The sequence below is a fragment of the Ylistrum balloti genome, unplaced genomic scaffold (assembly GCF_031769215.1).
Source record: "Ylistrum balloti isolate Yb309-2 unplaced genomic scaffold, AGI_CSIRO_Ybal_v1 Utg369846, whole genome shotgun sequence".
Lineage (NCBI taxonomy): Eukaryota > Metazoa > Mollusca > Bivalvia > Pectinida > Pectinidae > Ylistrum > Ylistrum balloti.
In genome coordinates this window covers 451,518-473,677 of record NW_026782001.1, presented here as the reverse complement: position 1 = coordinate 473,677, position 22,160 = coordinate 451,518, and the positions used below count along the sequence as shown (strand labels likewise).

At 33.5% G+C, this 22,160-nt stretch overlaps 1 protein-coding gene across 1 annotated transcript; it reads left to right on the top strand.

The window, feature by feature from the left end:
* Positions 1-2,607: 2,607 nt before the first annotated feature.
* LOC132545399 (MOB kinase activator 3B-like) lies at positions 2,608-21,639 on the top strand. The gene is made up of 7 exons (XM_060209089.1): positions 2,608-2,655; positions 8,741-8,897; positions 12,021-12,114; positions 14,531-14,664; positions 19,469-19,584; positions 20,240-20,326; positions 20,696-21,639. The coding sequence occupies exons 1-7, from the start codon at positions 2,608-2,610 to the stop codon at positions 20,723-20,725; spliced, it is 666 nt and encodes a 221-aa protein (XP_060065072.1). The 3' UTR covers positions 20,726-21,639.
* The last annotated feature ends 521 nt before the right edge of the window (positions 21,640-22,160 follow it).

Genomic DNA, 22,160 nt, shown 5'->3' with positions numbered 1-22,160 from the left:
TGTCTAAAGGATTGTACGGAAACAACAAACAACCAACATACCGACAAAATTATAATCCAGACCCAAATTTGATAAAACTAGAGCAAAATATGAACAAATGAAAGATTTACTGACGGAGACTCCAGAAAAAGTACAAGTGAATATTGCATTTCAACAGAAATTTATGATCAGATATGTTATAACATGCCATATGATAGCATAAACGAAAGTGCTTAGAAACGTTTAAGAATTAGGGTTGGCTGGGAACTGTTTTCCCAGTCTTTTATAACGGTACAAAGTGCAGCTTTTAGTAACAACAGGTAATCTGTTGTTATGTTAATCGGTGTTGAATAATTGTCCCGTTACAAGTTTACTGCACATTTGTTTATGATACATGTAGTAATTAGATGGATGAGTTTATGAGTATGTTAATGGTGTGCTATTATAAATATATTTATATCAGACATATAAAGTGGCACCAGACATTAAAGCTGCATGTAAAACTATCTCCTATACAGACATGATGTCTTTAGTTCTAAGATGACAACCGAAATATGTACGGTATTAAATTTGTTTTATTTGAAATTGAAACAATATCACTTTTCTTTCACTCATTTAAATCGTATCAAAGGTTTATATAAAGCCCAACGTAGGTTGTGCAAGCATCTTCTTCACTCCATCCCCCACCTCTCTCTCTCTCTCTCTCTCTCTCTCGGTACATTATGTTATGCCTGCGAAACTAATTTATCTCGTGAGATATGTATTGTGATTGTGTGCTTTTGTCTTTATGTCCTAGATTTTCATCTTGCAATCACGACATTTCATCATTTGACCTCGATATACATGTTACAGATGAAGCTGACGTTTCTTAAAACATTTTGGCCCACCTGGCTCTTGTAAAGGACGCAGCGCGGTTTTCATGGTCTTAAAGTATGAAAAGGGCTTTAGGAAACTGGGTAACGTACCGGTCTGTGCTGTCATGGTGGTTTCCTTTGGTCAAAGCACTTTATACCACTTTTGCTGAAAATGACATACGATTAACCTCTCTTATGAGATTTAGAGAGGAAACCAACGACTACCATAAGGAGATTCATTCTCAATGTAACTTTGGTTGTTCAAGAGGCGATAAACACGACAAACAAACATTAATTTCCCTGTTGTCTGATTTTAGTGCCTATCACAAGCCATGATTTCTAATGCTAGAAAAACTCGATAAAATAGGAAGGTGTTAGATTCCTTCTTTATCCGTCTGGAATTATTTATAGTATTTTCCATTTATTTTCTCATAATTTATAACACACACTTAACTATAACAATATAGCTACTTGTGAACTACAACTGTTGTGTATACCTGTGTACGACTTTCCTGATCAGAAAACCAGCAATATGTGTGTGATGTGTATGCGACCTATTCCTGTATACCGTGGTAGTGATTGTATGACTGATGCAGCATAAAAAGAAGAAAAAACTGATTTACAAAAAGAAAAATAACCGATTTTGACAGGTGATGTGGATAATTCTTCCAAAGAGATGTCACAGGATATAGGTAAGTATAGATAGGCTGTTGTTGGGTTCTTCAGTGCGCTTTTCGTTTACAGCTGTTGGAATGTTGTCACGGCATTGCTAATCCGGACATGGCAATAAATAAGACGACAGGTTGTAAAAATAGTGTTTTTGTATCTCTTAATCTGTACGATAATAAACTTTTTATTGAGTTTTAACCCCGTCAGGATATCTCTTCCTGGAGTTGTACTTTGGACTCAAACACTTTTGAATGTGTAGAAAACTTGCATATATAAATATCGTAACTTAGACATTAGCATTTCCATGTCTCCGTAGATCATTTCTTTTAATCAATTTGACGGATTTTATTAATTCTAATTACTTTGGGTCTGACACTAGAATTGTAATGCTTAAATAGAGACCTTATGAAATAATGCACAGGCCTGTGTAATAACTATGGAAAATGAGAGAACAATTGGACTTTAATTGTATTAACAAGAACACGCTTACATGTATCATTTAAACAGCATCGTGACCTTAACCTAAGATATACGTATTTGTATTGATCTCAAAACAGATGTAAAACATGGCGAAACAGTATTGAAGTAGGACATTTTATCTGTCGGAAATTTATTTTGCTGCTGTGCATTTTGTCCCGTAATGGTTATTATCTGTCCGCGATTTTATTTTTGTCTTGGTCTTTGATTACCGCTAAAATATATTGATAGTAAATTAATTAGCATTTCACATGAGACATGAATAACGCTAAGTTGGGAACCTTATTTCGCAAATAAAACAGTCATTTTGTGATAAAGATTTTTTTATATAAGTTACTGTTTACACAATCCACATGTTATCTGGAAATCCTCAAAATTTGAACATATAAAATATAGGTTATACTTTAATCGTATCTCATCGGATTCTTTATGTGATATCTTAATGTATATCTCACATTTCATATAGCATATCTCATATGATATAATGTTTTCACACAACTCTGAATATCCTTTTTGCATTAATAATAAGTAATCTTCCGGTCAGCAAAAAGGGGAACTAATCGAAAGCATCAAATTGTTTTACAATCGAACGCACCTATTTAACGCATGCGCGAAGACTACAGCGGTAATGGCTGCGAGGATGGCATTCGCAAACTTTTTCGGTAGTAAACAAAAAGTAGGTTTTCTTTTTAAACATTACTATTCATTAATTATTTATCCTACCTTTAAGAAAATATGACACATTTCAAGCAATTCATTTACATCTTGTACGCTAAATTTCAATTGTAATCACTTTTTACACACTTTGTTTGAAGGATTGAGGTATTGTTTTCATTTCAACAAGTCGGTCAAAACAATACACATTGAAGTTCGTTACACACTGATTCAGTGAGAAAGTTTGCATCATACAATATGGCTACTGATGGCATGTATTTTTATATGTGAAACTGCAATATCTTACATCGCTTCCCTCTTAGTCTTCTCTTTTTACTGTCATGACTGTCTCTTCTCCTTCTTAGAGAATTTCCCCTCAATCTATTTCCTTCTTATGACAGTAACCCATCACACTGTTTTCTACACTCAATATGAATTGTCTTCATCTTAAGAGGGTGTCATTTTAGGAAGTAAATAACACAGTTACCCAGGAATCATATATGTCAATCATGATGATTGTTTGTAATAATACTAGTAATAAACAATTGTAACAAAGAGTTTCCTCAAGTATCCCTCACTAGGTATTAGACACTTTGATGGACGTGTCTGGTCAACAACATTCCTCTGATAATCAAAATGTCAAATATTCGGAGAAACTCAGGCTCAATAACAATAGAACAATATCATCAAATGTTTGAATAATTAAGACTCTTGGTGATTAGTTGCAATTATTTTGATATTATACTGATTAATCTTCATTAAGTAATTAATAGTTACAAAATTAATGGATAAAATCTCATTCTGCAGTTCATATGGATCATTTGTGTATCAGTCTATAAATTGTATTATCATGCCAAATGCAGACAGTTGTAAAATGATGATCAAAGTCTTTGGGACAATATACACATTAACAAAACTACCACTATGTCACCATCTGCAGGCAATTGTTATCCAATTCAGAAATTTGTATTCCCAAGTTTTTGCTTAACTTTTCCATTTTGACTGCTTAAAGAAAATCCCATTTTCAACCAGGAAAAAGTGTAGGTGTCAAAAACAAATTTGTTGTGTACCATTGCTTTTAATCACACAAGTACATTTATTTAAAAGGAGATTCTGCTCAAGTTGCAAATGTATTTTGTTGCTTCAATTGTTTGTAATGTATCTCTTATGACTATTCAAATTTTTGTATGCGTTAAAATATCCTTATTGTGGTCACCTGAGACAGGCGAAATTGGTGGAAAGACCCCCAAACCAGTTAAAGATTAGAATTTGTATATATAGTTTGTTTATCATATGATCCTTTTGAAAGCAATGATGCAAAAACAAATATATCAGTTGTCGAACATTTGCGCTGCATCTTTTGTTTTGTACTGGTAGTTCTTTTGCCACCTCTTGTACTGTTTACCAATTGTGATGTGTGAGCTTTGTCTGGCCCATTTCTAGTTTCTCCTATTTTCCTTTGATGTAGAAACCATTTTCTCTTGCCCAAATCGTGTCTCCATGGGAGTCGCCATTTTTGTTTGTTTACAGTGTATTATGCAGGCAGAAATCTGTTGTGACGTCATCAGGGCAGCGTGAACATTTGTAATCAGATCTAGCTAGACCTACATGGAATTTTCCTCAAATGAATAGCAAAAGTTGATTTTTTTGGGAATTCGAGTTGTACAATTTCCATATGAATATAAGTAGATGCTTTTGTACAGTTTTCTCAAAAGCCATCTTATGAAATATTATCTTGGGCGGAATATCCTTTTAACATGGACATTTGACACCTTCAGAATAAACAAACTGGAGATTATGAATGGTCAACTCAGTTCACATTGCTAATGTTAAAGAAAGTTCAGAAATCTGTCTTAAATTCTTTAATAGATGTTCATGATACCATATTTAATCATTAAATGACATTACATAGTTAATTATCTTTTCTGAAAAAAAAATGGATATGTCTTTTTGAGTAAGCATATGCAGTCTCAGGTGGTAACACGCACTTTAACAAAAGGACATTTTGATATGATAATAACTTGATCTAGTCATTTTAAAATATTCTGTTTCCATGCTAATACATATATTATCTGTAGTAGTGGTTATTACAAATATGTACCAGGTACATGCAGCACTATTTATTGTAAAATTTTACTTCATATAATTTTGGTGTGACATGGCAATGAGGAAGTTTTCTAATGCTGAGAACTTTCATTCTGTATATCCCCATCAAGGTACTTGAATGTTGTATGCCCTGTAGCTATGTATGATACACATGTAATATTGAGTTAGATCATTTCAGGTGACCTCAGTAAATAAATAAGCATTAGTTTTCATACTATATATAAGTATATGATGATATAAACTGGTATTCAGCTTGACCCAGATACCTGCAGTCTTGTATACATACATGATCCAAGTTTTATTCAGGTTGATAAACAATGTACATGTTTAGATTATTTTCATCTGTTATAAATGTGTTATCTTTTGATATTGATAAATATTTGGTTACAATTAGGACAGCAGTAATTCAAATTTGAAACTGTTAGATCAACATACCTTACTGTAAATGATTCATTGTGTTAATTCTTTAATATTTTGACATTTTAACACAACTGACAAAGGGATGTGATTTTTTTATTCCTGCCCTATATATTCAGGTCACAAACTCTTGATATATTTGGGTCACAAACTCTGAACATATGGCACCGAATCACCTAATCATCATTGTACTGCCACTTCCTCAAAAAGGCTGTAGTGAAAAGACACCTAGAATTTCTCAACATTATCATTAATAATACATATATAGTTTTTGGTAAATATCTGATGAATTTATATACAGATATTGATTTATTTATAGACATATAGATACTAGCATACGTATCATTAAGTATTTTTAAGTAGATGTATAGATATCTATATTTATATATAGATATCAAAACATATATAGTTATTTATAGATATTGCTATATAGTTTTATCTAATTAATTTATATGTAGATACTAGTACATATCTAATAAGTAATATATATGTATGTAATGATGAAGTGATTTCTTTGTTGACCTTGTATGTTATGCTATTACAACAAAGTAAACAGAACAAAATAAAAATTGTTATTCTTTTCCTGGGAATTCAGAATTATAATCATGAATAATTACGCATTAAATCATGATTTTACAGCTAGTGTATAGATAAATGTGTAAGAAATAAGTTAAAATGCAAAGATTGTGATGTGCCATTTCAGTTTGGCATCATTCTAATTGGAAATTGGTGCTAATTTACACCAAATTTTATTTGAAAAAAAATCATTCCTAGTACATTGGTTAAAAAATTTGCATTCAACATGTATTTGATTTCAAAACAAAGGGAGATTTCATGGAAATAAATTTTCTTCCCGAAAATGTATATTTTATACAATTCAAATATTTACACTTTAATTAAAAAATTTAACAATAACAATAAAAGCAAATTTTCCAGTTAACAGCAGTGTAGTAGAGGTGTTGTATAGTATCGTGTTTTTTTGGACATAGATATTCAAGTCCTGGTATTTTTTCATGTAGGACTCGATCAGATTTTGAGAACCAACTATATTTTTTTATTTGGATTAACCAAAATTTTGGAAATTGTGATCTGGGCTAGCCAGAAAAAAAAAATGTAAATTTTTGAGAATTGATAAATAGCTCTTCCCGAAATTTGATTTTCACTCTGTTACCAAGAGAGTGAAAATAGGGTAAGAATCTAATAGAGTCTTTTTATCTTTCACCATTTGAATAAATCTACCATAATATTAATTAAATCCAAGGTGTACATGGTGTGAACTATAAAGAAAATGTAATATATTTATATATCAGTGTACTAGCATTTAACAACTGCCCAAATACTCGAGGAGTATAAGCTTATATATACCCTTAAGAAAATGTACAGCAGTTTTGGACATGTTATGAGTGCCCCATATATTCATCTTAAGCTCTGGTCCTTGATCTTTGTTATGGAATTTGTCACATGGTATCAATACATTCTATTACTCATAGAGATAAATCTAGCACTTAGCCTGTGGTTTAGTAGGCCTATCCTGGAGCCATAAGTTGGTTTATAACCTGCCATCAATCTACCCTGTGCTTGATCGAAATCATGAAGTACAGGTTGATCTCCAGTTGAGTATCTATACACCATCATTTAGGTAAATTGCTTACTTTTCTGAGAGCCAAGTAAATGTATGGATGGTCCACAGATCAGATTATAATTAGGACCTATGTCTCATTTAAGATGACTACTCTGTCATATTTAAAAATTGTTGACGTCTTCTAAACAGAAGTTGTATCAAGACACAACTTATAGCATAAAACCTTCAGAAAAAGTTTCAATTGTATGTAATAGGTAGAAATTTTGATTACAGTCAATAATAGCAACACAAAATGTGGGGTTGTCCTTGTATTATCATTTTTTATCAGGTATTTTAATTCAGAAAAACATATCAATAAGACAGAGTAGCCATTTTACATTGTAAAGGGAAAAACTTGTAACAGGACTAGCTTGTCCTATACAGCTGTCAGGTCTATAATTTAATCTGTTGATACTAAATTTCCTGTTTCAGTGACAGTATGCCTGTACCTGGTATGTCTGTATGGACACTGTTTAATGTTTACCACACTAGTATGTACAAAAATTGATAATACCAAAAGCAGGAAGTCCTCATACAAATCCTGTCTGCATTTAAGCTGGCTACTTCCTGAACAACTCAAGTGTTTACTGTGTAAATTAGAACTTTGTCATATTACCATCACTCAGCCAAACTTTTAGTTATGTAAAATATTTTGATTATCAAAAAAATGAATATACTCCTGCAATATTATGATCGGAGATATAGAAAGTTACTCTTGTCTGTCATTCAGAATAATTTTGTTTTCATTCTTTACTCTTATACAGATACAGCCATAGAAATGTAATTTGGTATGTAGTTGTATAATTGTAACAGATGTGATTGTTTTCTTTCAATAACTCCGCTAGTATTGGAACCATTGGCTCCTTGCTTACTAGTAGTCTGATGCTCAATTGATCATGCTAAGGAGAAGTTCTGCTGAGCTGTATATTGCAGCTAGTATTTTACCAGTGTAATACTAATAGTATAATAGTAATACAGTGTACTAGTAATAATAAGCAAATCAAGTTGACATTTGGTGAAGGTCAATATTTTTTTCCAGAGTCATGGCCATCTTTAAAAAAGTTTATAAAAAAATAAATGTATTTTGAAAAAGCCCAGCAAGACCATCAGGAATTGAGAAAAGAAATTTGGAGGCAAATCTTGAATTTGATTTTAGAATTTTTGACTATAGATTCTGCTTGCAGGACTCCAATATGATTCTTTTTCTCTAAAAAGGTCCAAACTTCTCCTTGGTTACTGATGGGCATTCTAACACATCTAGTTTTACAATTACTTTACTTTGGAATGAAATGTTTTAAATTGCTAAAGAAAAGAGTGTTTCTGATTTTTTTTTGTTTTTTTTTTTGTTTTTTTTGTTGATGAATGTGAACAAAAATTTAAACTTTTAAAAAAGTTTTTAAAAAGCTCATATGAAATGAAGACAAATTTAAGGTACGGTACTTTTTATTATTTTGACAGATATTATTGTAAAAATGTGAAGGACAAAATTAATTATGTAACATTATTATCCATATTATGACATCATAATCAATTTCTGAATGGTGCAGCCAATGAAAAATGCTCCAGGGTGTATTACACAAGGGACATATATGAAAAAATATTATGAGGACAAATTTACTTTTCTGCCTAGAGATAAGGATTTTTTTCACAATGCTTTTTATCTAACGATGGAAGATTTGACCTTTCGTTACTTAATACCCAATGACTTATTCTCATAAAATAACACGCATCTAGGATAGAATTCATATATATTTGAATGTATTTTGGAAGTTTATTGCACTGATACATTTTACAGGTTGTGGCCTTAGGTATTATACATTTGCAGCTCTGTATAATTTTAGCTTGCTATACAGAAAATAAATGTCTGCATTGTTCTCTGGTTATTTCAGCTTGCTTCCTGATATTTTGAGAAATTGTTTTGATATTTTACTAATATTTTCAGTCTGTTTCTGATCTATTTCAGACATTTCGTCCCAGAAAACGCGGCATATTTGAGGAGGGGACACTCAAATTTCGACTGCACAAGCAGGCTAATGCATCTCTGAATTCTGGTATTGACCTTCAGGAGGTGGTAAAACTACCACCTGGAGAGGATCGCTGTGACTGGATAGCTGTTCATGGTAAACTTTTTCATTACATATTGATGATTTAGAGTGAAAAGACTCCCTGCAATCAGTTGAAATTCTAAGCCTATAGGGTCAAATATATAAGATGCCTTGTACATATTGCTGTTATACAATGTAGTTTATCTGTACATGAGGAGTGAATAAGATGATTCTGTCACAATCATTGAATTAATAGTCACTTTGAACAATAAGTGGCTGTCTTTAGAAAGCTCTTGCTTTAATTAATATTTCATAATGAGATTTGTGGATAAAAAAGTAGATGAAATTTTCTTTTCAGAGAGCACCTATCAAGTTTTATAAATCTCATATCTAATGCAATGGAATTTGAGATAAATAAGAAATAATCTTTTTAAAAATACATTTGTTTCCTGAATTTCATTATGTTGTATTCGGCGGAACTTTGTGAAAATTTAGATTTTTCCAAGCACCAGTATTGGAGTTTATCACGTTTGTCTGATGAATTACTTCAAAATTCAACAGGGTCTTTTGAGTTAAACAAATTCGAGATCATGAAGTTCAGCTGTATTGAGAAAGTTAAGTGGGGAAGGATTTATATTCTAGTTGTATTATACTTGAAGATTAACTTTGAACTTTGAAATAAAATGTTTGCTTTAGGTTTCCGCTTAACATTGAATGCAATTGAATTACCTCCCTTTAGTTGTGTTTCATCAACTGCATTTTCCTTTTGCTAATTATAATATATCTTAAAGTACAATAGAGAATGTAATGGTTATGCTGAACTGGGGGAGATTTACTCAAGCTACCTGTATAAAAATATTGGTTATCTGCCAAATATTTGAGAAATATATATAGTATTCCCGAGGAAAACATAGATATCCTTTATAAATTTAAAAAAAAAACCACAATTTGTTTGACATATCATAAGTGCTGTAAAAATAAACCTAATTAATGTCATATGAAAAGGCAGACAAGTTGTAGAAATCCAAGCCTCTGACTTAATATCTGAAACCACAATTTCCTCCAAAGTATACTGTTAAAATTTTTAAAAAATTTATCGTGGCATATATGAAAAAGTAGACAGATTTATGTCAAAATAGTGAGAAATGATGTAAAATAATTACATTAGGTCATCGTTCATGTGCAACTTTTCAATGAGTTAAGCTAACTTTGTCTGTACACTGTATAAATTATTCACTTCAAATAAAGGAAGCATCGTTAAACAAATACAGAGTAAATTGTATGTATATGAGCAGCAATCAGTCATACTTGTAACATTAACACAGTGATATCCAACATCTCTAACAAATTTTTGTTACCTTGAACACAACATTCAAGAAAAATTTATTAAATTGCAGGGTATAAAAAGGTGAACATAATCATGATAAAGTAGTATAATTTAATTTGCCATTTGTATTAAATGAAGTATACATTTTATGATATTGGTGGCCATGAAGAAATAAACACGACCATGCTATGTTTAACCCCATGCTAGAAGTGCTTATGGTCCCTGTACCACAGTACGGAAGTGGTTGCTATACCCTTCCTTATCCTCTAGATGTAATTTGAAATGTGCAGTTGATTGATACACATGAAGTTGATACACCTATACTGCTAGGTTTGGCCACTGGGGACTAAGGTTATGTATCATACCTTTGAAAGGTTCAAAATGACACCTATATATTTGTAATAGTGTTTGCTTGGCATGAGAGACAATTAAACCTACAAGTATTGAATTAGTGATCTATTTTAGAAGAATTTGGCCATCAGGACCTGGTCTGAATTCAACACTTAGATACTGGCAAGATAAAAAAAATTTTGGAAAACACATCAGATGGTCTGACCAAACCAAATAAGACATGTTATTAATTTCATGTTAACTCTTTTATTTGCTATTCAAATCATTCTGCGTCCATGGTCAGTCGTCCATCCATCTGTCTGTAAACAATTTTTGGTATCACTATCTCTTGAGAATTATTGGATGGATCTTTCTCGTTGGTCCCTAATTGTGCCCATTTTTGAATTTATGACTGATCAAAAAAACCAAAATGGCTGACAGGCAGCCTTCTTGGACTTTTTCAAGGAAGTTTGTTATGGCTATTTATTTCTTGAAAAGTAAGAGATGGATTTTTCTTAAATTTCATATGTAGGTTCCCTTTAATTCCTAGTTGTGCCCATGTGATTTTGGGTCTGATCAGAAAACTAAATGGCGGAAAGGTGGCTATCTTGGATTATCGCTATTTCATGAGAAGAACTGGATTAATCTTTCTTCAATTTCATATATAGGTTCCTATTGGACCAAAGTTGTGCCAATTTGATTTTTGAAGTGATCAGAAAAACAAAATGGCTGACTGATGGACGTCTTAGATTTTGACTTTGAAAGTTTTATCATCACTATTTCTTGAGAACTAATCTATAGATCTTTCTCAGATTTCTTGTATAGGTTCCTTTAGGTCCTTAGTTGTGCCTGTTTGAGTTTGGGACTGACCAGAAAAACAAAATGGCCAACAGGTTGCCATCTTGGATTTTGCCTAGTAAAGATTGTTATTGCTATTTCTTAAAAAGTATTGAATGAATATCTCTCAAATTTCTTAAAAGGTATTGAACGAGTATCTCTCAAATTTCATATGCATGTTCCCTTTGGTCTCTCCTTGTGATTGTTCGATTTTGAGACTGATCAAAAGAAACAAAATGGCTTCCAGGTGGCCATTTTGGATTTGGCAGGTTAAGATTATCATTGCTATTTCTGCAAAGGAATGTTCAAATGTCTTATCATTAAGAGCAAAGAAGAGAAGAGAAAAGAGGGGAAAAGATCCAACTTTCAAAGAGCATATAAAGATCAAACGATGGTGGGTGCCAGGATTCCTTTGGGATCTCTTGATCAGGACCAAATCTATACACTCCTTTGGTGTTCCTCTACCATACTTCACATTTCACACTTTTCAATTCTTTTCAAATGCAGTATGAACTGTTAAGTTAATTACAGGTTGTTATGTTGTTCTGTTCCTTTATTTTAACACTTTAGATACTTCAATATTATAGAAGTTATCTTTTGGAGAAATGTAACAACTAGACAAATGTAGTGTCATGTGATGTGTACTGATCATTATTAAATGGATTCTGTTTATTGTTTACTGTATAATTGATTTCTTTTTGCAGTGGTAGACTTCTTCAACAGAATCAACATGTTATATGGCACATTGTGTGAATACTGCACAGAACAGACCTGTCCTACAATGTCAGGGGGACCAAAGTAAGTCATGTTGGGAGGCCTAATTTGTCATATCAGGGGACCAAAGTTTGTCAATTCAGGGGATCTAAGTATATCATGTCAGAGGATCAAAGTATGTCATGTCAGGTGGTTAAAACATACAATATTAGGGGCTAAAGTATTTGTCAGGGGACCTATATATGTCATGTCAGGGGGCAAAAGTATGTCATGTCAGGGAACAAAAGATGTCATTTCAGAGAGTCAAAGTATGTCCTTGCATTAAAATTTGATCATGAAAATCGATATATACATTGGTCATTTCAAGAGAATGCAGTAAACCAAATTCAGGACCTGCAACCCTTTCATAACAGAATTATGGTGCTTTGTTGAAATGTTGTGTCCAATTAGATTGTTTCCATGGAGATCAGTTTCACTTATACTCTTGTTTTCTGTAGTATACATGTGTTGAAGAAAGGTTGATATCCTTTGAAACAGTTTGATATGGGTTCTTTTATAATTAGATAAATGGTCATCCTTTGACATTCTTTGTCATTTCAAAAAACTGATATTTCGGGGATATATATGCAGTTTTCACTGGCATATTGATTAAGAAGTTACCGGGAAATCTCCACAAACTGATCCTTCTCCAACTGTACGGAATTAAAATTGATTTATATTGAAAATTAATTAAGCAAACTGGCCTTGTGCAATCAAGACTCAAGTTTCAACCAGTGAGCATTGAAGCCAGCACATGTGATGTATACTTTGTGCCTCAGGTGCAGAAGTGTCATGGGTTGGATTTGTATGTTATACCTACTCTGGTCAGAAAGGGCATAGTGAATGTGATGTTCAATGATCACCTGACAAGATTAAACCCTATCAAATGTTTATACAGAAGTGACTAAGAGATACAAGCATAAGGCTACTTATACATGTTGAAAGATCATTTTGATATACTGATCAACAAAACAGTTCATCAAATACATCAGATCTTAACACTTCCAGAGAGAACAACCATTAGCAATGTATTGACAGACTTTTACTGTATGAAATTTCTGTTTATAGTCAGTCATATTGTAGATGTAAATTTATACATAAAACATGGATAAATTTATATTGATGTAACGGTAATATATACAGAATAGAATTTTTTTCACTTCTGCAAACCAAGCCTTCCTTAACTGACCATATTTTTATGTCCCATGCAAGAGAAATTTAATGCCAATTATCTATCGATCACTAAAATTACTCATTTGAAAATGCTAAAATTTCCATTAAAAAATTTTAAACATTGCAGATTATGAAAAGCTTTTATTGTAATTACATGCTCCAAACTAGTTATAATATAAATACCATTTGGACGTTTAACATGATGAGCATATGTAACACCCTAGGAAACATAATTGGATTGTGATTTTTTGTATAATAAATTAATCATGTACACCAGTCTAATTCTGATGAAATAATATGACAGCTAGCATGCTGCACAACATCATGGATCTTTGTATTTAATTTGGCACAGTAAATTAATCCAGCTGTTAATGATATTCTAGTTAATTATATATATAATTACATCCACTAGACAACTTGGCATGATGGATAACTCATTAGTCACGCTTATACACGCCATGTTAAAATCTGCCCAAACCTTATTCCTTAAATTTCATGATCTTTTCAAATGTTCAAAAAACATTTTGTTTAAAGTGTAGTTTAAAGTGACAGATAAGTTTCATGGACAACATGAAAATGATATCTCAATTTAGATTTTGGTTTTGTATTGTCTGAAAAGATTATGTACATGTACTATAGAGGAATGACAAGGTGTGAGGCATTATCGTTGTTGATCAACCAAGGAGAGATTTCTAGTAGTGTATCCAAGACATCCCTTCCCCTAACACCCATTGGCATGAAATTATTTATACCATTTTATAATCAGGGCCAGGTTAGGGGAACTGTATGTCGTTTCATATTCAGGGCCAGGTTAGGGGAACTGTATGTCGTTTCATATTCAGGGCCAGGTTAGGGGAACTGTATGTCGTTTCATATTCAGGGCCAGGTTAGGGGAACTGTATGTCGTTTCATATTCAGGGCCAGGTTAGGGGAACTGTATGTCGTTTCATATTCAGGGCCAGGTTAGGGGAACTGTATGTCGTTTCATATTCAGGGCCAGGTTAGGGGAACTGTATGTCGTTTCATATTCAGGGCCAGGTTAGGGGAACTGTATGTCGTTTCATATTCAGGGCCAGGTTAGGGGAACTGTATGTCGTTTCATATTCAGGGCCAGTAGGGAATTATATAGTAATTTGGAATCAATGTTGGGTTAAGGAAATGGTATTGTATATTTTAATCAGGGTCAGGTTAGGGAAATTGTATAGCATTTCAAAATCATGGTTGGGTAATTAGGAGAATTGCTTTGTGAATCCCCGCTCACTTTGGTTGTATTTAATATTCTTTATAGGTATGACTATTATTGGTGTGATGGTATAAATTATAAGAGGCCCACCTCCCTGGCTGCGCCGAAGTACATCTCCAATCTCATGGAATGGGTGGAGGAACAGATCAACAATGAAGAAATATTCCCCGTGAAAGTTGGTACGTACAAATACCACAGGGGTATCACAGGGGTTCCAGAATATCACAGGCCAGAATATCATAGGATTTCCAGAATATCACAGGGGTTCCAGATTATCACAGGATTTCCAGAATATCACAGGGTTTCAGAATATCACAGGGGTTCCAGAATATCACAGGATTTCCAGAATATCACAGGGGTTCCAGAATATCACAGGGTTCCAGAATATCACAGGGTTTCCAGAATATCACAGCATTTCCAGAATATCACAGGGTTCCAGAATATCACAGGGCTTCCAGAACATCACAGGGTTTCCAAAACATCACAGGGGTTCCAGAGTATCACAGGGTTCCAGAATATCACAGGGTTTCCAGAATATCACAGGGTTCCAGAATATCACATGGTTTCTAGAATATCACAGGGGTTCCAGAATATCACAGGGTTCCAGAATATCACAGGCCAGAAAATCACAGGGTTTCCAGAATATCACAGGATTTCCAGAATATCACAGGGTTTCAGAATACCACAGGGGTTCCAGAATATCACAGGATTTCCAGAATATCACAGGGGTTCCAGAATATCACAGGGTTCCAGAATATCACAGGGTTTCCAGAATATCACAGCATTTCCAGAATATCACAGGGTTCCAGAATATCACAGGGCTTCCAGAACATCACAGGGTTTCCAGAATATCACAGGGTTTCCAAAACATCACAGGGGTTCCAGAGTATCACAGGGTTCCAGAATATCACAGGGTTTCCAGAATATCACAGGGTTCCAGAATATCACAGGGATTCCAGAATATCACAGGGTTCCAGAATATCACAGGCCAGAAAATCACAGGGTTTCCAGAATATCACAGGATTTCCAGAATATCACAGGGTTTCAGAATACCACAGGGGTTCCAGAATATCACAGGATTTCCAGAATATCACAGGGGTTCCAGAATATCACAGGGTTCCAGAATATCACAGGGTTTCCAGAATATCACAGCATTTCCAGAATATCACAGCATTTCCAGAATATCACAGGGTTCCAGAATATCACAGGGCTTCCAGAACATCACAGGGTTTCCAGAATATCACAGGGTTTCCGAAACATCACAGGGGTTCCAGAGTATCACAGGATTCCAGAATATCACAGGGGTTCCAGAATATCACAGGGTTCCAGGATATCACAGGGTTTCCAGAACATCACAGGGTTTCCAGAATATCACAGGGTTCCAGAATATCACAGGGTTTCTAGAATATCACAGGGTTCCAGAATATCACAGGGTTTCTAGAATATCACAGGGTTTCCAGAATATCACAGGGTTTCAGAATATCACAGGGGTTCCAGAATATCACAGGATTTCCAGAATATCACAGGGGTTCCAGAATAGCACAGGGTTCCAGAATATCACAGGGTTTCCAGAATATCACAGCATTTCCAGAATATCACAGGGTTCCAGAATATCACAGGGCTTCCAGAACATCACAGGGTTTCCAGAATATCACAGGGTTCCAGAATATCACAGGATTTCCAAAACATCACAGGGTTTCCAGAATATCACAGGGTTCCAGAATATCACAGGGTTTCTGGAATATCACAGGGGTTCCAGAATATCACAGGGTTCCAGAATATCACAGGGTTCCAGAATATCACAGGGTTTCCAGAATATCACAGGATTTTTAGAATATCACAGGGATTTACAAGATATCACAGGATTTTTAGAATATCACAGGGTTTCCAAAATATCACAGGATTTTTAGAATATCACAGGATTTCCAGAATATCACAGGGTTTCCAAAATATCACAGGATTTTTAGAATATCACAGGATTTCAAGAATATCACAGGGTTTCCAAAATATCACAGGGTTTCCAGAATATCAGGGTTTCCAGAATATCACAGGGTTTCCAGAATATCACAGCATTTCCAGAATATCACAGGGTTCCAGAATATCACAGGGCTTCCAGAACATCACAGGGTTTCCAGAATATCACAGGGTTCCAGAATATCACAGGATTTCCAAAACATCACAGGGTTTCCAGAATATCACAGGGTTCCAGAATATCACAGGGTTTCTGGAATATCACAGGGGTTCCAGAATATCACAGGGTTCCAGAATATCACAGGGTTCCAGAATATCACAGGGTTTCCAGAATATCACAGGATTTTTAGAATATCACAGGGATTTACAAGATATCACAGGATTTTTAGAATATCACAGGGTTTCCAAAATATCACAGGATTTTTAGAATATCACAGGATTTCCAGAATATCACAGGGTTTCCAAAATATCACAGGATTTTTAGAATATCACAGGATTTCAAGAATATCACAGGGTTTCCAAAATATCACAGGGTTTCCAGAATATCAGGGTTTCCAGAATATCACAGGGTTTCCAGAATATCACAGGGTTTCCAGAATATCACAGGATTTTTAGAATATCACAGGATTTTTAGAATATCACAGGATTTCCAGAATATCACAGGGTTTCCAAAATATCACAGGATTTTTAGAATATCACAGGGTTTCCAAAATATCACAGGGTTTCCAAAATATCACAGGGTTTCCAGAATATCAGGGTTTCCAGAATATCACAGGGTTTCCAGAATATCACAGGGTTTCCAGAATATCACAGGATTTTTAGAATATCACAGGATTTTTAGAATATCACAGGATTTCCAGAATATCACAGGGTTTCCAGAATATCACAGGGTTCCAGAATATCACAGGGTTTACAAAATATCACAGGATTTTTAGAATATCACAGGGTTTCCAGAATATCACAGGGTTTCCAGAATATCACAGGATTTTTAGAATATCACAGGATTTCCAGAATATCACAGGATTTTTAGAATATCACAGGATTTCCAGAATATCACAGGATTTTTAGAACATCACAGGGTTCCAGAATATCATATTATTCCAGAATATCACAGGGTTTCCAGAATATCACAGGGTTTTTAGAACATCACAAGGTTCCAGAATATCACAGAGTTTTTAGAACATCACAGGCCAGAAAATCACAGGGTTTTTAGAACATCACAGGATTTTTAGAATATCACAGGGTTTCCAAAACATCACAGGGTTTCTAGAATATCACAGGGTTTTTAGAACATCACAGGGTTTCCAGAATATCACAGGGTTTACAAAATAACACAGGATTTTTAGAATATCACAGGGTTTCCAAAACATCACAAGTTTCCAGAATATCACAGGGTTTTTAGAACATCACAGGGTTTCCAGAATATTACAGGGTTTCCAGAATATCACAAGTTTCCAGAATATCACAGGGTTTTTAGAACATCACAGGGTTTCCAGAATATCACAGGGTTTACAAAATAACACAGGATTTTTAGAATATCACAGGGTTTCCAAAACATCACAAGTTTCCAGAATATCACAGGGTTTTTAGAACATCACAGGGTTTCCAGAATATCACAGGGTTTACAAAATATCATAAGATTTTTAGAATATCACGGGGTTTACAAAATAACACAGGATTTTTAGAATATCACAGGGTTTCCAAAACATCAAAGGGTTTCTAGAATATCACAGGGTTTTTAGAACATCACAAGTTTCCAGAATATCACAGGATTTTTAGAACATCACAGGGTTTCCAGAATATCACAGGGTTTACAAAATATCACAAGATTTTTAGAATATCACAGGGTTTACAAAATATCACACGATTTTTAAAATATCACAGGGTTTCCAAAACATCACAGGGTTTCCAGAATATCACAGGGTTTTTAGAACATCACAGGCCAGAAAATCACATGGTTTTTAGAACATCACAGGGTTTTTAGAACATCACAAGGTTTACAAAATATCACAGGATTTTTAGAATATCACAGGGTTTCCAAAACATCACAGGGTTTCTAGAATATCACAGGGTTTTTAGAACATCACAGGGTTTCCAGAATATTACAGGGTTTCCAGGATATCACAGGGTTTCCAGAATATTACAGGGTTTTTAGAACATCACAAGGTTCCAGAATATCATAGTATTCCAGAATATCACAGGGTTTTTAGAACATCACAAGGTTCCAGAATATCACAGGGTTTTTAGAACATCACAGGGTTTCCAGAATATCATAGTATTCCAGAATATCATACAGTTTCTAAAATTTGCAGTAAATTGAACCATACTGTATTTTCTGATGTATATTCTTCTTAAATATTGTTATGCTAATAAACTTCAAAAATGTGGTAATTATATACAGGGATATACTCCCACATATGTAAATTTATGATGTCACTATAGCAATGGTGATATTCGATAGAGCCAGTCTGAATGTCAGTATGCAAAATTGTAGGATTTTGTTTGAATTTTGTACATGATTTTCAGCTCTGATTACATTTTTTTTTCATTTTAGTTCAAAAGATGACTGCTAAGACATTTTGCTGTTGATTAAATCAAGATACCTGTACTATTTAGGCCTGGCATCAGAGTTCTATAATATATCGTCAATGAATTATGCAGTGCTTATCACTGGTAAAATAAATAAAACTGACTCTAGAATCTTCACGTAAACAGTTTTATGAGTTCTATTATCTTTTTTTTAATCAGGAAGTGAATTAAAAAATATCTTGTTTTCCATTGTTATGTTTTCCATTGTTATGTTTTCCATTGTTATGTTTTACATTGTTATGTTTTCCATTGTTATGTTTTACATTGTTATGTTTTCCATTGTTATGTTTTACATTGTTATGTTTTACATTGTTGTTTTCCATTGTTATTTTTTACATTGTTTTGTTTTCCATTGTTATGTTTTCCATTGTTATGTTTTACATTGTTATGAATTACATTGACACAATTCTCCACCTTTTTCAGGTGTGCCATTTCCAAAGAATTTCATCCCCACAGTAAAGAAGATTCTGACACGCCTGTTCCGGGTCTTTGTTCATGTGTATATCCACCATTTTGATAAATTACTGGCTCTGGAGGCGGTAAGCTATTTCCCAAATCTATCATTGACATCTACGGACTTGACCTTTAACCTTTGGGTCATGGACCTTTTTTTATGAAAAAATTTCCCCTTTATTGTAAATTTAAACAAAATGAATCTGAGTTATCGGGAAAAAAGGATTTACCAGCATTGTAATACACCAATCAGTATTTCTCTGTAATTATTGAGGTCTGGGTACCTCATTCACACATCACCAAAGGGGCGTATTTGAGAAGGAAGGTCAGGTCACAGTACAGCAAACAGTTGTATATGTTTAAATGCATTCTGCTGCTTTTTTCTGTCCTTACCAGATTAATGCTGATTTGGTTGGAATATCCTTGATAAGTAAATGAGATATATGTCTAAAAAGATTTAATTTCACTATAGTTGAGGAACCATATAAGGCTATATATCAACAATTTATGATACATGAAGATTACCAGACCTGTTTTCAGCTTTTCTTATAACAAAATTAAATGTCACTTATAGTGGACTGACACCTTAGCTGATTGTATCAACATATTATCCATGTATACCTTTCTTAGGTATTTTTATGTCAGGTATGTGTCTATTTTTCAAATTTAAGAATTGAATTAGAAAACTTACTTTTCCAATGGATACTGACTGGCATATTTATTGGTTGTCTGTTTTTATAGGAGGCTCATGTCAACACATGCTACAAACACTTCTATTACTTCATCAAGGAATTTGAATTGGTAGAGAAAAAGGAGCTAGAACCACTAGTAAGTTTTCTTTTGAAAATAATCATTGGTGCTTATATCTTTAGAAGGATACAATACTCTGTTTCGATGTTTGATTATATGTGATATGCATTCCATATTTCAACAATAATATTTGGTGGTACAGTACCACAGAATTATTATTGTTTTGCTATTATTTAGACTTTTGCTTGTGACAATTATCAAGTTATCATATTTTTGCTGAAATTTATAAAATTATAAAGGTAGAAACATACAAGTACAAATAAGAAAATTTGGCGTTGATATACAATTTATGGTATGTGTGATTCATTATTAGGTGAATGGTTAGTAACATATTTTGGAAAGAATCTATTTAAAGATTTGTTCTAAGTTTTTTTTTTTTTTTTTTAGCGTGAAATGACAGAGAGAATATGTCACTAACAGAACTTGAAGCAACATGAAAGGTTTCTGGAAGGGTAATGGTACACTATTTGTCCCTTATGTTGAATAAAGCAACGCTGAGGGTATAGACAGAGAGAATGGGTTTGTGAACCAAAACAGTTACACAAATCCAGCAGTAGCAGAGTGAAACACCTCCATTATGGACTTCATTATAGCGCAGGGAATCTTATCTAATCATCGTCATCATCATCGTCGTCATTGCTACATTGGTTTTAACGAAACTCGTTGATCAGTGGAGACAGACATTTATTGGTGCTCCTCTGATACCCAAGTAGATCAATTAATAGTCTACCTGTGTGTTAAATAGGCTTATCACTAAATCACTGACATACAGAATTCAACCTATTTGTTACACTGTCAGGATGGTTACAGTTAGGATGTTGATAATCCTGACAACGTTACACTGTCCGGACTGTTACAATTAGGATGTTGATAATCCTGACAACATTACACTGTCCGGACAGTTACAGTTAGGATGTTGATAATCCTGACAACGTTACACTGTCCGGACGGTTACAGTTAGGATGTTGATAATCCTGACAACGTTACACTGTCCGGACGGTTACAGTTAGGATGTTGATAATCCTGACAACGTTACACTGTCCGGACGGTTACAGTTAGGATGTTGATAATCCTGACAATAAGTAGATTATTGGATTGCAATTGTTTTTGTTAGATTATTAGACATTTAAATTGTTAAAAGATTTACAATGTTCACACCTTCATATGTTCATTAGTTTCCCCATTGTAATATCACATTATACTGTGTAATACTGTATTACATGATACTGTGTAACATCACATTATACTGTGTAATACTGTATTACATGATACTCTGTAACATCACATGATACATTGATACATGGTATCGTATTATATTTTGTAAAACTATGTCACATGATACTTTTGTCATGTGATATAACATTATCTAATGTAATACTTTATCATATGATACTTTGTTAAATAGTTACAATGTAATACTACATCACATGGTATGTTTAATACAGTATCACATGAAACTTTGTTGAAGTGTATTACATTGTATTATGTAATACTACATCACATGGTATGTTTAATACAGTATCACATGAAACTTTGTTAAAGTGTATTACATTGTATTATGTAATACTTCATCACATGGTATGTTTTATACAGTATCACATGAAACTTTGTTAAAGAGTATTACATTGTATTATGTATTACTACATCACATGGTATGTTTAATACAGTATCACTTGAAACTTTGTTCAAGTGTATTACATTGTATTATGTAATACTACATCACATGGTATGTTTTATACAGTATCACTTGAAACTTTGTTCAAGTGTATTACATTGTATTATGTAATACTACATCACATGGTATGTTTTATACAGTATCACTTGAAACTTTGTTATATGGTTCCAAATCTTT

Excerpts from the sequence above, each read along its gene's own strand:
- LOC132545399 (XM_060209089.1), top strand. The coding sequence starts at position 2,608 with ATGGCTGCGAGGATGGCATTCGCAAACTTTTTCGGTAGTAAACAAAAA. Across the intron at positions 12,115-14,530 it reads ACAATGTCAGGGGGACCAAA|GTATGACTATTATTGGTGTG; the intron begins GTAAGTCATGTT and ends TATTCTTTATAG. Across the intron at positions 14,665-19,468 it reads AATATTCCCCGTGAAAGTTG|GTGTGCCATTTCCAAAGAAT; the intron begins GTACGTACAAAT and ends CACCTTTTTCAG.